The following is a 15,526-nucleotide window of genomic DNA, read 5'->3' as shown; positions in this document are numbered from 1 at the left end:
ACTGTTTTTTACAGGGTTTTAATCTTTGTGTCAACGGAATAATATCCACAATAATTTCCTTGCAGTTACTGTACAGCGAATGGGCTTGTCCCAGCAGGTGGTACAAGAAACAACCACTGTGGCTCATCAAAAAGTATTTTGGTGAGAAGATAGGCCTCTATTTTGCTTGGCTTGGCTTCTATACAAAAATGCTCATCCCAGCATCTGTTGTTGGTCTACTCTGCTTCTTCTATGGTCTCCTCTCCATGAATTCCAGTGACAATATACCAAGGTACAGAACACAAGTGACTCCCAACAGGAAAATACAATTTTACATTGTGAAGTAAGCCCAGATAAGATACGATGCATGAAAACAAAGAAGCTTTTAAACTGGAATTACTGACAAAATTGACTCAAAAAAATTAAAATACATAAAGTGTACAGAATTTACACACTCCTTTACATAGGCATGGAACTTGTTACCTCGTTCTAAGAAAGTAACACAGACTATGATCAAGGACAAAATGATGTGAAGAATACATGGGTCTATAAGAGATGAACTAACAGGAAAATACAGAAAAGTAAATAATGAATGGCTTCACTCTTTGAGAATGGTGTTCTGCTTGCAGATTCCCACACAATTTTGAAGAGATGGAAGAATTACTTCTCTCAACTTTTGAATGTACATAGGGTTAATGATGTTGGGCAGATGAATATGCATTACTACATACATGACAATAGCCACTTTGAGGCTGAAATTGTAGTTTAAAAGGCACAAATCCCCAGGTACTGATCAAATTCTGGCAAAACTGATTTAAGCAGGAGGTAAAACATTCAGTTCTGAGATCCACTAACACATTAACTCTATTTGGAATAAGGAAGAATTGCCTCTACAGTAGAAGGAGTCTATTATTGTACCAATTTACTCCTACAAAAAGGACAATAAATATGGCTGTAGTAATGACTGTGGGCTATCACTGCTATCATTCTCTCAAAGTTAAGTCCCTATATTGATTAAATTATTTGGAATCATTAGCATGGGTTTCGATGTAACAAATCAACTACTGATCACATTTTTGGCATTTGTAAGATACTGGAGAAAAAATGGAAGTACAATGAGACAGTACATTAGCTATTCATAGACTTCAAGAAAGCTTATGATTCAGTCAGGAAGAAAGTATGGTACAATATTCTCATAGAGATTGGGGTACCCAGGAAACTAGTTAGACTGATTAAAATGTGTTTAAATGAAATATATAGTAAAGTCCTTATAGGTAAAAATTTATCTGATAATTTTCCTATCTGAAATGGTCTAAAACAAGGAGATGCTTTATTGCCACTGCTTTTCAACTTTGCTTTGGAATATGCCATTAGGAGGGTCCATGAAATCCAGGTGGAGCTGAAATTAAATGTTACATATGAAGGGGGACCCAAAAATAACCGGAAACGACCTGTTGTGCGCGCATGCTTTGTAGTTATGAGTTGTGCTGCTAGGTGGTGTTAGCTGGGGGTCTCCCGCGACTGTTAGTGAGCTGGCGTCAGTCTGAGTTAAGTGGTTTGTCTGTGGTGCTCTGTTGTGTGCGTTCCTGTTTCAACCCTTTGGCGATTAGTGAGATGGCCGACCAGAAGGAACAAAGAGTGTGCATGAAATTTTGCTTTCTGTTAGGGAAAACTGCACTTCACTCTTCAAGTCGCGGCAAACATTCACGCGGTTTTCTCTTTGGTCATCTCCGAGCAAGCGAGGAACAAATTTTGCAGACACCCATCTCATGTGCAAACCTTCGGTTAACATTCGCTGGACCATACTCCATGAGATGTTCGTTGGTCAATGGTCTTTCGACGATCTTCATCAATTTCACGCACACTCTTTGTTCCTTCTGGTCGGCCATCTCACTAATCGCCAAAGGGTTGAAACAGGAACGCACACAACAGAGCACCACAGACAAACCACTTAACTCAGACTGACGCCAGCTCACTAACAGTTGCGGGAGACCCCCAGCTAACACCACCTAGCAGCACAACTCGTAACTACAAAGCATACGCGCGCAACAGGTCGTTTCCGGTTATTTTTGGGTCCCCCCCTCGTATCAGCTACTGGTCTATGCTGATGATGTCAATCTACTGGAAGATAATACAAATACCACAAAGTAAAACACAGGAACTTTAATTGACCCTAGTAAGGAAGTAAACACAGAGAAAACTATGTATACAAGTAAGCTGACCTCTCATCACCAGAATGAAGGACAAAATCGTGACACAAAAGACAGCTAACAGTTCCTTTGAAAACGTGGCAAAGTTCAAATATTTGGGAATAGTGGCAAATCAAAATTTGATACATGACAAACTTAAGAGCAGATTAAATCTGGGTAATGCTTGCTGCCATTAAGCTCAAAACAGTTTGCCTTCTCATCTGCCATAAAGAACATAAAGATTAAAATACAGTAAAACTTGGTTATAGCAACATCGGTTTCTGCGACACCTTGTCTATTGCGTCAAATATTCAATGGTACGAACTAATTCCTCATAAAGCAACTGTTTTTATACCTTGCTTAGTACGACATGCACAAATGCATCAACCTCGTATGTAACGTCATTTTCATTCCTGAATTTCTCTCATATCGTGGGAAAGTTCGATGTGTCTGCCCACCCTCACTTTCTCTATTTGCTGACGTGACTGTCCTGGAAGAATACGACCGCGGGCTGCAAGAGGAGCGTGGGTTTTATGCGAAAACAAGGGTGTGGGGTGGGACTGCGTGAATAGTGCAAGAGGACGCGGCAGGTTGTTAACTGCATTCCTTTCCTAGAATCTCGTCTAACAGGACCTCACATTGTCTACTTACCCTATAGTGTTCCTGCCTAAACCCAGAGAAGTGCAGTAGCGAAAACATGGCAATGAAAAGGAAAGTTTTAAGCATTGAAGAGAAAGTTAAAGTGATTCGTGAAATATTGTGTGTATTGTCAGTGAAAAGCGCTGTAATATGTCTTTGATATTACACATTTGGGCAATTCCACGTTAATGTTACGTTAGTCTGTACTTAACTACGTATTTCACTAAAAAATGCAACATTTTAACTCGGTTTTTGGTAGATTTTTTACGTGACTAACTAACTAACTAACTAAGGCTACTGTGGAAGTGCCCATTTCGGTTACAACGACATTCGTTTATAACGACACAATTTTTAGGTCCCTTTGATGACGTTATAACCAAGTTCTACTGTATAAAAAACTATAATGTTGCCTGTAGTTCTGTGTGAGCACAAAATCTGGCCTTGGATATCTGGAATAGACAAATGTTGTTTGATAACAGGGTGCTGAGAATACTTTGAGTGAAGAGGGTTGAAAGGAGGGGGTGTTGGAGAAAACTTCACAATGATGAACTCCATAACTTGTACTTCTTTCCAAGTATAATTAGGATTATCAGGTCAAGGAGGATGTGACAGGCAGATCACATAACACAAATAAGAGCAAAGAGAAATGCATAAAGGGATTTGCAGGGAAAACCAGAAGGAAAGAGCCCACTAGGAAGACCTAGACACAGATGGAAGGATATTAAAAATCATAGAGAAACAGCAGCACACTCCTGTTAATACGATAAGGAACTTTTATGTTCCATATGAATTATTTTTAACACAATGGAAATACATGTATCAGTGTACTACAATCTTTTTTTCAGTATGGAGATTTGTGACCCCAACATTGGTGGAAACATCATAATGTGTCCCTTGTGTGACAAGGTGTGTGACTACCAAAAGCTCAACTCTTCTTGCGTCTTTGCTGAGATCACATACTTATTTGATAATCCTGCAACTGTCTTCTTCGCCATATTCATGTCCTTTTGGGGTAAGCATTATTCACTTGTATGTAATATCTTTTAAATGAGCTTCATTTCAGAATATACAGAATTTCCAACTACTTTCTTTTTTGATTTTACATCTCTGTGCACATGGAGTTGATGTACACTTCCTGTATATACAGACTTATAGAGGGTAAAGGAAACAATGAGGAGAGATATTACATACCACAGACATAGCGAACAAAAGTATTAGAGAGTACAGACATATCTGTACAACTCCACAGCTCTTCCCCTCAGATTTCATTAAATGCATATCATAAAAGAATACAGTATGGCCAGTTTACTGTATGGTCTACTTAATGCTGCTGCCAACAGCTAAGGTAAGGTAGCATCAAATGACAGGATGATTATTGAACAATGAAATGGAAAGAATAGAGTAGGAAGAAGTCAGGCCCTAATCTGAGTACTATCCCAGCCTTTACCTGGAGGAACAGAAGGAAAACTGCAAAGTTCCTCAGTCAGGAGAACTGGTCTCCAAGCCAAGATTTGAAACTAGGACCTCCTAAATATGAAGCAAGAGTGCTCAACTGTAACATCTGGTACAGGCAGCATAAGGCAGCCTAAAATACAGAGCAGTCCTAATCATTTTAAAAACTCAATTAATGACTGTCTACACTATAAACTGGTATTTACGGTAGAACTTGAGCAATATATGAGCCATGTAATAATTAAATGTGTGTTTAGAAGTCCCATGGGTAAGGAAAGGCAGTGTAAGATTTGGAGAGTGCAAATCACAGTGAAATATTATCTCAGTTGAAGTGAAGAACAGTTAGCATCTATAGCATTGCTCTGACAACCATCATACTGAAATCATTGATTTTTTGGAACACATGCTTCTGGCATGATAAAATTACCTAATATCATCCAATTATCACTGTTCTCAGCATTAAAGAAATTTGGACCAACGATTACATGTCTTCAAACAGCACACCTTGTTTTTGTTGTTGTTATTGGAGAGGGTGGGTTTCCCCATGCACTTAGACCAGTATTGGTCCATTGTGCGTTGCCCTGTGATATTCTACCAGTCTCTATACCCTACCGGTACTGGTGCGTGCCATCAGTCCCAACTCAGCCAGCGAGTTCGGCCTCTACCAGCTCAACGGTATCTCGATGCTTTCCCCATCTACCAGAGGTGTTAGAGACTACTGTTGGGCAGGAAATGTCATGAATTTGGCTCAGAGGTCACCTTGAGACATGAGGTTCTTTTACGTGCTGTAATGCTACGACACAGGACCCACGGCTTAAAGTCCTTCCTGGAGGACTTGTTCCCTGAATTGTTCTGCCCTTAAAAATTCCACAACCTTCGCCAGGTTTGAACCCGCGTATCTTGAGTCACGAGGTGGGAACGTTACCCTAGACTACGGAGGCCGCTAATAGCACACCTTACTGTCACATTTTCATGTACAAGAGCCTCAGCATAATTTCATCTGGCCTTTACAATCCCATGATTGTTATTTTATCCTGACACATCAGGAGTCATACACATATCACTTGAAATCAGTATAAAAATGCATCTTCCAAGTACACATTTGTCTGAAGTAATATTCTCATTACTACATATTATGTGGACAATAATTTCTTTACAAAGGCTACAGAATGTTGCCAAACATCTTCTTCATTGAGGTATTGCCAGTCTAACAACTTCCTTCCAAATTCATGATGTGTCACCATGTTGGCAGTTTCTTGAAACTTATTAACCCAACAACTGCATAATATGCTTTGCTGCTGCTTATTTTCCAAATCCAAGGGAATACACATCCTTATGCACTTTAAAACATGATCCCCTCGGCTGCATTGTCCAGTGTGAATTGAAAAGATATTCCATGATAAAACCCCTTTGCAGATATATTTAATATATTTCTGCAGCCATTAAATTGTAAAATGGTTGCAAAAACCTAATTAATCTCTGAAATGTAGCAAAGGACACATACCTTGACCATGTTCACTCACAGAAGTGAAGACAGTTTTTTTTAGTACTTCGGTTTTCCCCTCCCAGTTTTCATTGCATTATGTGGAAACCAAGTAAGATTGAGATGAGAAATGTAAATTTTTTTTGAAGGTCTGAAGGGAAGATACCACTTTAAAGAAATAAGCATAAGTGGGATGATAATATCAAAATGAAGTTGAGAGAATTCAAATTGTGGTCTTCTGGATTGTGACAGTATGTATTCTTGTGGGTGGATGTTGATGTTTTGAAGGAACATGTTGCTGCCATCTTCAGTAAGGAAGTGTGTAGGTTGAGGAATTGGAAGAGTTATATAGGAGTGCAGCAAGGAAGGCGGTATCTGAGACCCAATGGAGGTAGCAAGGAAATGGAACCCAGTCTTGGACAATTTTAATGTTAGGTAGAAAATTACATTTTTGGGGGACCCAGTCAGTTTTTCCTCCCCCCCACTGTGGGAAATGGAATAGTGAGAAAGAACAAAACAGATTTTCATATTGGTGCCAGTTTAGATTGTCTTCTGTGTTATGATACTGTGTAGTCTCATAAGTTTGAAGGAACCTGCTGCCTCCATCTTCAGAGTTTAAGTTCAAGCCACTGTTAACCACCTATGAAACTGAGTCTTTCAGACTACATTTTACTGAACCTCACATCAATTCCATTAAAAGTTACACACCTGAATGATACTTTAATTCATGTCATGTCATGAGAAATATGTTGAATGTGATTTTGGCTTCATGTGAAGTCGGGGTTACAACAGACTTATATGTATGGACCAAAATGAAATTCGCCAACAATTTTTTAGTGCAAGACACTGAAATGAAATTTTATTAAAATCTACCTAGTCATTTTGGAGGTGAAACAAGCATGCAGACATTCAGCATAGTGCTCTTTGTGTGTTTACTTTATGTGCTGAGAGCAAGCAATGTATAAATACAAAGATAAGTTCATATTAAATTTATAATCTCATGGGCCTGTTCCAGCAACAACCTTCCTGGAGCTGTGGAAAAGACAGCAAGCTGTTATTGTGTGGGAGTGGGACTTACAAAATGTTGAAGAAGATGAGGAACCACGACCTGAATTTGAAACCTCAGTAAAAACTTTTCGCACCAATCCTGTGACAATGGAAAGAGAGCCTTATCTTCCTACGTGGAGCAGAGCATGGAGGTTTCTAGCAACCAGTTCAGCTGTTATGTTCATGGTGAGCTGGTATATTTGCAACAGACTCAAAATACTGTGGCCTATAGACCCGTTGCTAAGCAGCGATTCTCTAAACAGTGACCATTTTCTGGGCAACAGCTCAGTGAGCACATTCCCATTGCTAACCAGCAGGTTCTTAATAATGCAACAGTTGGATTACAACAACGGAAACAGAGTGTTTCCTATGTAGTCTGTGCCAAGATGTTACAACTGGGAGGCTTGGAGCTTAGGTGAGAGTTGAATTCTGAACGGGAGGCTGTGAAGAGAGGATCCAAGCTTGTGAAGCTAAAGAATCTCCACTGTTAGAAGCTGTTGCAAGGGAATGGCTGGTGAAGACACAGCAGGCTGTAAATATGCTAAGCAGGTGCTGTGGTGATTTGTGAATTGTGCAGATTAGCAGTGGCACTATAATTATTTGTACTTATGAGTCATGTGTATAAGTGGTCGATAAATCCATTCATCAATCCAAACCCCGTCTATAGTCACACATACATGTGACAATATTAACAATTTAATAAAAACTATAACTGTGACCTGAGAAATATACATTCTGCCATAGGCATTTAATCCCTACATTTTTTAGATCACAGACATCTGTTCAAGGATCATTTAACACTCACAAGTTCAAGCTAATCTAATCTCATATAATGCCTATATTTATAACAGATGCAAGATGATGATTCACTTAAAAAATTCATAGAATATACATTAAGCTTGAACAATGGAATTATTTAAAATTAAGAGATATGAAGTGGAGAATTGAGGGTATTGCATAAAAAGGAACTCCGAAATTTACACACACCTAGTATCTGTGGTGTTGAACTGAACACACAGCTAAAAATGCATACAGATGTTTGTGTGAGGAATTCAACTAGATGGAACTCTTAAGAGTGAGTTCAATGGTGGGTTTTTGGATTAGTGATACTGAACCTTTGGACAATAAAACCATGAAGTTTTATATTTTGCATATGTTACTAAATTGTTAAAAAAATATAGGACACCATATTTATGCTTTCAAAAATAGCAGGTAATGGCACAAACACCTCACATCTGTAAACCAAATGACAACCAGCTGCACATACTTCTTATGTAATATCATTGTACCACAGGTGGTTGTTGTTATGGGAGCTGTCCTGGGAACAATAATTTATCGCATATCTGTAGTGACTGTTATCTATGGAAGTGGAGAACAATTTCTGAAAAAGCATGCAAAGATTTTTACATCCATCACAGCTGCTGTCATCAACTTGGTGATCATCATGATCCTCACGAAGGTAAATTTATGATTCAGAAGTATCCATGTACAGTCACAGTGGCTTACACAGGCAAAACAGCTCATGCAAGTATAAGAACATTCTCTATGCTTCCAAAGTAAACATGATATACTGTAGAATCCAACTGTAAGTGTGAGGTATTAGGTGTTTCTTTCACACTTAACAATTATTCAGGAGATTAAAGAGTCTGTCTTCATGGAACACAATGATTCATGCCAATCTTCATGAAGTTCAGCACTGGACCCTACCCTAAATCAGGGCAATACAGCTTACATTTTCAAAATAAACTTCCCTTAAATTTAGACAGCAGATATAACGCTGTGCAATTTCATAGGTGGTTAACATTTTGGAGAAAGCTGCAGTGACTTGAACTTAAACTCTGAAGATGGAGGCAGCAGGTTCCTTCAAACTTATGAGACTACACAGTATCATAACACAGAAGACAATCTAAACTGGCACCAATATGAAAATCTGTTTTGTTCTTTCTCACTATTCCATTTCCCACAGTGGGGGGAGGAAAAACTGACTGGGGCCCCCAAAAATGTAATTTAAAATTGTCCCAGACTGGGTTCCATTTCCTTGCCCCTTCTGTCGGGTCTCAGACACCACCTTCCTTGCTGCACTCCTATACAACTCTTCCAATTCCTCAACCTACACACTTCCTTACTGAAGTTGGCGGCAACATGTTCCTTCAAAACATCAACATACACCCACAAGAATACATGCTGTCACAACCCAGAAGACCACAATCTGAATTCTCTCAACTTCGTTTTGATATTATCAGCCGACTTATGCTTATTTCTTTAAAGTGGTATCTTTCCTTCAGACCTTCAAAAAAAAAAATACATTTCTCGTCTCAATCTGACTTGGTTTCGACATAATGCAATGAAAACTGGGAGGGGAAAACCGAAGTACTAAAAAAAAAAAAGTGTCCCACTCTCACTTTGCACACCACAAATCCCATATGGGTTGCCGGGATTGAAATGGGTCTTCCATGTTGAGAGGCTGGCAGCAAAGTGCCTGAGGGCCTTGAGCCAGTCTCATACCATACTTTTATTTTATCAACACTGCAAAATTTCTGAACTAAAAATACTCCCTCCAGTGTCCCTGAAGGGTAACAATCAGACTAGATTATGCTGGTTAGTACTGCACAGAGGATGTTGGAGGACTTCAAACTTCATCTTGTTGGTTTCAACAGTATGCCCAGCCACAATAGTACCACCATTATCGTGACATTCTGACTGAGTTTGTGGCCTCAATCTGTATGCAGTATGTTACAGTATTAAGCACTAGTGCTTAGTGTTTCTCTCTTTTGAAAAATTAATGAGTACAGCACGAGTGAAATCCCAGCAAACAATTTTCATCACTTCACTGAAAGCTGAGAACTTTTAGGTGAAAGGAAGGGTTATGTGCTTCCATTGCACTATTTGTTACTTACTTTCATGCTCACAGTGATGAACCAAGGTCTAATCACAAAAACATCATCATTACGGTACCACTGTGTATTACATCTGCCAAATTCTGAACACACATTTTTGTGCACCTCTGCCAAGCTGACACAAGCTTTGCTGTATCCAAACTCATTATGCAAAATGTAATAACTGATGATAATTTCAGCAGTTTTGATTCTTTAGTTGTCCTTGACATTCTGATTAACCTGCTCCTTAAACTCAACATAAATTGCAGTTGACAGTTGCCCAGAATATACTTTATCAATAATATTTCTTTGAACCATTTCACCTATTAATAAATTTTTACTTTCATTTTAAACTGTCATTTTCTCCTCAAATTTCATTAGTTTTCACACTCTCTGACCACAGAAACTGGATCACCGATCATTTTTCCCCTCTCATGCATCCTATAAGTGGTGTAGCCATGTTAAATGTTTAGAATTTGAGGTTTTCACAGTGGTGACGATGAAGAATGCTGTTTTCCAGGATATGGCGCATTAAATGTTATCACTTCACATGAGATAGGGGGCATGTTGTAGTGAAGTTGGTTGAGGCACAATACTACAAGCCAAAAGGTTGTGGGTTTGGTTCCTGATGAGGCAATTGGATTTTTCAGTTGACCTAATCTTTCAAGCTGCACTATGGCCCTGGAGTCGACTAGCCTCTAAAAGAAATGAGTACCAGGAATCTTCCTGGGGGTGATGGTCAGCTGGTGCTTAAGGCTGACAGCCTCACTGCCATCTGTGTGCTGACTGCCTAGAAAATGTCAGAGTCCCGAAGTCTAACAATCGCATGGGCCTCCACGGCCTGTTAGAGGGATAGCTTTTACTCAAGAGATAAAATAGACCAATTACGTGGAAATGATAGAAGGTTCACAATGCTTATGTATCACCTTTTCAGTGTTGTTAGAAACTAAAATTGCCCTTATTTTTTACTTTCCCTCTAACTCATTTTCAATTATCCTAAAATGATGCTGAACTAAAACAGACATTTTGTTGCTTCACTAAACTTGTGATGAAGTGTATATATGTGAACTCCCACAAAAAGCTAAATTTCAAATGTTTTCCTGTTCTTTTAGCTATACCAGAGACTGGCCCTGTGGCTCACGAACTTGGAAAACCCACGAACACAAACAGAATATGAAGACAGCTACACATTCAAGATCTTTGTTTTCCAATTTGTAAACTTCTATTCTTCACTAATCTACATTGCATTCTTCAAGGTATGAACTCACAGGAGCATTAAATGCTTCCTTGTTGCTGTGTAAAGCCAGTTATTCACAGCCATAAGAGAAACAGTAAATGTGTGTGAAATGGAGCAGAAAAAGATATCAGTCTGTCCACAGCTAATATCAATGGACTAGTAAAGATGATGAACATTTCTAACTGAACTCTCCATGCATAAAATTACTGTGAAGGCTGGTCTACTTCAGCTCACCATTTCACTTTTCTCATCCCTGTTTCAGTAAGTACTCTTTTTCTTACATTTTTTATTTAAAAAGAAAATGCAGCATATGAGATAAAGAAACTGTAAAAAAATGCCTTATCTCCTGTGTATCAAAAGCAGGTGTGCAAATGCTTATAGTATATTAGGTACACTCATATACTGAAGATGACATTACATTCCTCTTACAGCATGAATCTTGCTGAAACTAGGAACTATCTGTACATAACCTCTTAAACACTTGTTTGCTGCACAAAACTGCTAGATTTTATATGTATATAATAATAGCGATTATGAAAAAGTTCAGTGAAATAATATATACGTATAAGAGTAATATGTAAGAAAAATAAACAAATAATTAAAAACTGCAGGAAGTTCAAATCTAACATTTTATTTCAATAGTTTCTATAAGTGACAGACATTCTAGCCAATGTATTATTTCTATAAATTTGTAAATATTAAGGCTAGTCATACTGCCATAACAGTACAGATAGCAAATCTATAAGCTTAGTTGTGCTCTGAAATGCATTAGCATTTCTCACGTCTCTAACTGCTCTCCGTAAATGATAGATGATGTTATTTTTAAGAATACGTGGTTGCATATATTGTTGTACCCATAGTATTATTAAAAGGATAATTATAAGTTTCTGTAAAGTTCAGTAAGTGAGGTGTCATCCACTGGTTTGCTGACCAGAACTGGGGAATGAGATCAGTCTATGATGTCTCACATCTGCCCTGTAGCCAATCCATAGTTGCACTTCCTGAAGCTTGTTTTTCAATTCATGTGGTGAACCAAACATGAGCAAGTTTTCTCAAATGGAAGGGAACCATGACCAAAGAGAATTGTCAACTAGGGGGTTTCTTGCATGTGGGTAGTATTTGCGCATCCCCAGGCATGGGAATATAAATTCTTGGAGACGAGTGATTCGATGCATTATTTTGGGGCAGTAATTTACACATTACACATTAATTTTTACACATTAAAGCATGCATTAATAGATACTTAAATTGATAGAGACACCGAAGTTGAGTGTCCGTTGGGCCGCTCAATCCGAGCAATGGGATGACACCACAGTCATCACCTTTGTTTTGTGACACTTCAGGTAAAGTGAGTCCATGTTCATTCACTGTCTATTACCTCAGGAATCTAATTCATCATATAATTGTTAAGATACAGAATTTGATTCATAGATTAAGCATTAGCATATAAAATTTTGTTATCATGTAGGCCACAGTAGAATGTACTGTATTAGGTAGTTGTGGTAAGATTGTAGGTAGTCAGAAACTTGTATGTAGCTAGAGAACTGTATATTGTTTCTTTATTAACTTAATTATATTTCACTCAGTTTCGGATGTAGAGTGTTTTATTGTTATGTGTAAATATCCTCCCCACTGAACGATACCAGAGTCATCTACAGCTGCCCAGGAAGTGAACGCAGGCATTGACCCCTTGGGGGAAACAATATATCTGTTCAGAACAAAACCAAGAATGGGGGATAACATTCTTGGAATCAGAATCATGTTCCACAATCTGTGGTAAGAATTCCAATGGAAACAAACCAAGTCCATGAAGTACCACAAATTTCTCATTCTAGGGGAGATTTTTTGTTCATCCTGGGGATGCAAGTGCCAGAAATTCAGCATTCACAAGGCTCAAAATAGATGTGTGTGACCCTGCTGGGTGTCTGTCAGAACTGTGCATACAACTGTCTATCATCATGGTTGGAAAACAGCTGCTTAATAATTTCCTGGAAATCCTCTACCCGTAAGTATGAAGAAGCATGATAAGGTCTCCAAACTGCAGCACTCATATTTTTCAAATATATTATCTTCGATTTTACATAGTAACTGAGTGTAACATTTACTTATTGTTGTGACACAGCAGGGCAACTGAGACCTATTTCTTTCTCACAACATTCAAAGGTTAATCTAAATATAAATGTTTCTGATGATGGTCTACAACAATAAACATGAGTATTACTTTGAACATTGTCCACTGTCTTGAGTATCAAACACGTTTCAGAAACTGAATCTGTTTCCATCATCAGGTATAAGTGAAGAATGGTTCCCATTCAGCTGGTTCTGGTCTTCAGTTCGGTCCAGTGACAGACTGATCTGCTGACCTGAGAATGAACCTTTCTCCACTTATACTACTTTCTGAAAGGTATTTAAAAAATTCAAGATAATATTCAACATCCAAAATAACAGTCATGTTTATTAAAAGTGCAGTCTCACTAATATAAATCATGTACAGAATCTCTCTCCCAAATAATATGAACTCTTTTACTTCAACAAACAAACAAACACATATATGCACACCACTCCAACCCCTTCTGCACATGCACATACAGAATTCACAAATAAATTCTAGCTGAAGAAGGCAACATAAGTATCGTATGAAAAACTTGATTTCATGTAGACACAACCATGGGCAGGCCAAATTAATTACATAGCGATAGGGACATTTGTCACACACAGAAGACAATATAATGTTTCTGAGAACTTAAAAATCACTCACTCACTCATGGAGCTGAGCCCGTCCTAAGCATCCGCCAGATGTGCAGCTACTCAAGAACTTCCCAGCATTTTATGGAACCTGAAGATTCATTACCTTGTTCACAAGAGACTTCCACTGGTCCCTATCCTGAGCCAGATCAAATCAACCCATACCACCCCATCGTATATGTTTAATAAATGACCACTGGGAAGAATAAGTACAAGGTGGAGGAACTAAGTGAGGAAAAACATAAAGAACTGTGTAAAGAAGAAATGGGGACATATATGAGAGTGCGTATGAGATCATACAAGGAGAATGGGCAAGGCATTCATCCACTGTGGTTGAAATGTCAATGGACGAGTATGTTGTGATCATTAAAATAATACATTTTAAACACAAATGATCTTGACAAAAGCTGCATATCTTTCAAAATAATATACTGGATACAATGATGTGTCCTCAGACAAAAAAAGTTCACACTTTCATACATATCTGGGAAAGAATTTAAAAACATACAAAGACCACTTATCTCCTACACTTCTTACAGTTCATTATTATGCCTTCAATATATGACTTAATACTTAGGATACAAACGGTTACAGTCTCTTAAGAACATGGTAACACAGAGTACTTCTCGACTAGATCAGCAACTGTATCTTCTCAAGGACTCTGTTCAATGTAGTTCATTTAATGTTTTTCCTTTGATAGAGTGCTATCATTACAAAATAATATGACTAACAAGGTATTTTAATCTGTGGTTTAATCGCAAGCACCTTCATGTTGATTTTATTACATTTTGGTTTGTGACTTGTTAACTTCTTTTGTTGTCTTTAGTGGCAGGACCATTTTAAGAGTGAAATACAGTGCTGGGGAAGTATACATTGATCATCCTATTGGGCTTCATGAAAGTGTAACAACAGTTTTGAAAATACTTAGTCTTCTTAGGACAAGGTTCATTTTTCAGACTACTTTTTTCAGAAAGCCATATAAAAATGACAGGATCAGTAAATGTCATTAGCTTGAAAATTCCATCTCTGAAACACAGAGCAGCATATAGTATAACACTGCAATGTACAAATTAATTTACAAATAAAACAATATATAATATAATATTTTAACAGAATGTTATGCTCTAAACCAGGGGTCTCCAAACTTTTCGAACCGCGGGCCACATTAGGTAATTCAGAACTTTCAACGGGCTGGATAAAATAAGAAATTAGGTATGTGAGTTTTATTGAAAGCACAGAACTTCATAAACTAAATACAAACTACGTGAGAATAAATTATCGTATATTAATGACAACAGACAGTGGCAGCAAATGCTCATATTTTCATCACAAATTATATTAAAACAATTAATGTGAATGATGGAACTCTTCTTGCACTCTTAAAATCTGATTAAATTTAGGTTCAAATTTTGAAACGCTAATCACAAGTAGCGACTTTAAATGTTCATCGGATAAATTTGACCTGTATTTCGACTTGATGTACTTCATCTGGGAAAAAAGTTTGTTCACACAGATACGTCATCCCAAAAATGGAGATAAATTTACAAGCAAATTTCTTTAAATTTGGAAAGTGCTCAGAGTTCAGAAATTTATAAAATTCAATTAAATTTCCGTCCTTGTATTTGTCTTTAATATGATAATTTTCCTGAAGTTCAATAATTTCCATTTGAATTTGACATCTGCAGCATCACAGTCAAATGGATTTTGAAACAATCAAATTTCCTGAGCACTGGCATCCAAAATTGTTCTTTCAAATCTAAAATGACTAAATCTGCAAACGAGGAAGGAAATTCTGCTTCACCCTTTTTATGCATCTCTGTACAGTATAGCATATGAACAAAGTTACAATTTTTCACTTGGCTTTCCAGAAGTATCAACT

The 15,526-nt window shown here is 37.8% G+C and overlaps 1 protein-coding gene across 5 annotated transcripts in view; it reads left to right on the top strand.

Moving 5' to 3' along the window:
• The window catches only part of LOC111872751 (anoctamin-4), a 61,637-nt gene that overhangs the window by 32,854 nt on the left and 13,257 nt on the right, over nucleotides 1–15,526 (top strand). For all 5 annotated transcript variants that reach the window (XM_023866920.2, XM_033754824.1, XM_033754823.1 and 2 more), the window contains 6 exons: nucleotides 66–271; nucleotides 3,653–3,819; nucleotides 6,758–6,975; nucleotides 8,084–8,248; nucleotides 10,778–10,921; nucleotides 12,738–12,907. In XM_023866920.2, the coding sequence (XP_023722688.1) occupies nucleotides 66–271; nucleotides 3,653–3,819; nucleotides 6,758–6,975; nucleotides 8,084–8,248; nucleotides 10,778–10,921; nucleotides 12,738–12,907 (1,070 nt within the window). The remainder of the gene's footprint in view (nucleotides 1–65; nucleotides 272–3,652; nucleotides 3,820–6,757; nucleotides 6,976–8,083; nucleotides 8,249–10,777; nucleotides 10,922–12,737; nucleotides 12,908–15,526) is intronic.

The sequence above is a fragment of the Cryptotermes secundus genome, unplaced genomic scaffold (assembly GCF_002891405.2).
Source record: "Cryptotermes secundus unplaced genomic scaffold, Csec_1.0 scaffold3621, whole genome shotgun sequence".
NCBI classification, from domain to species: Eukaryota; Metazoa; Arthropoda; class Insecta; order Blattodea; family Kalotermitidae; genus Cryptotermes; species Cryptotermes secundus.
The sequence above is the reverse complement of the archived record's forward strand: the minus strand, read 5'-3'. Positions and strand labels throughout refer to the sequence as shown.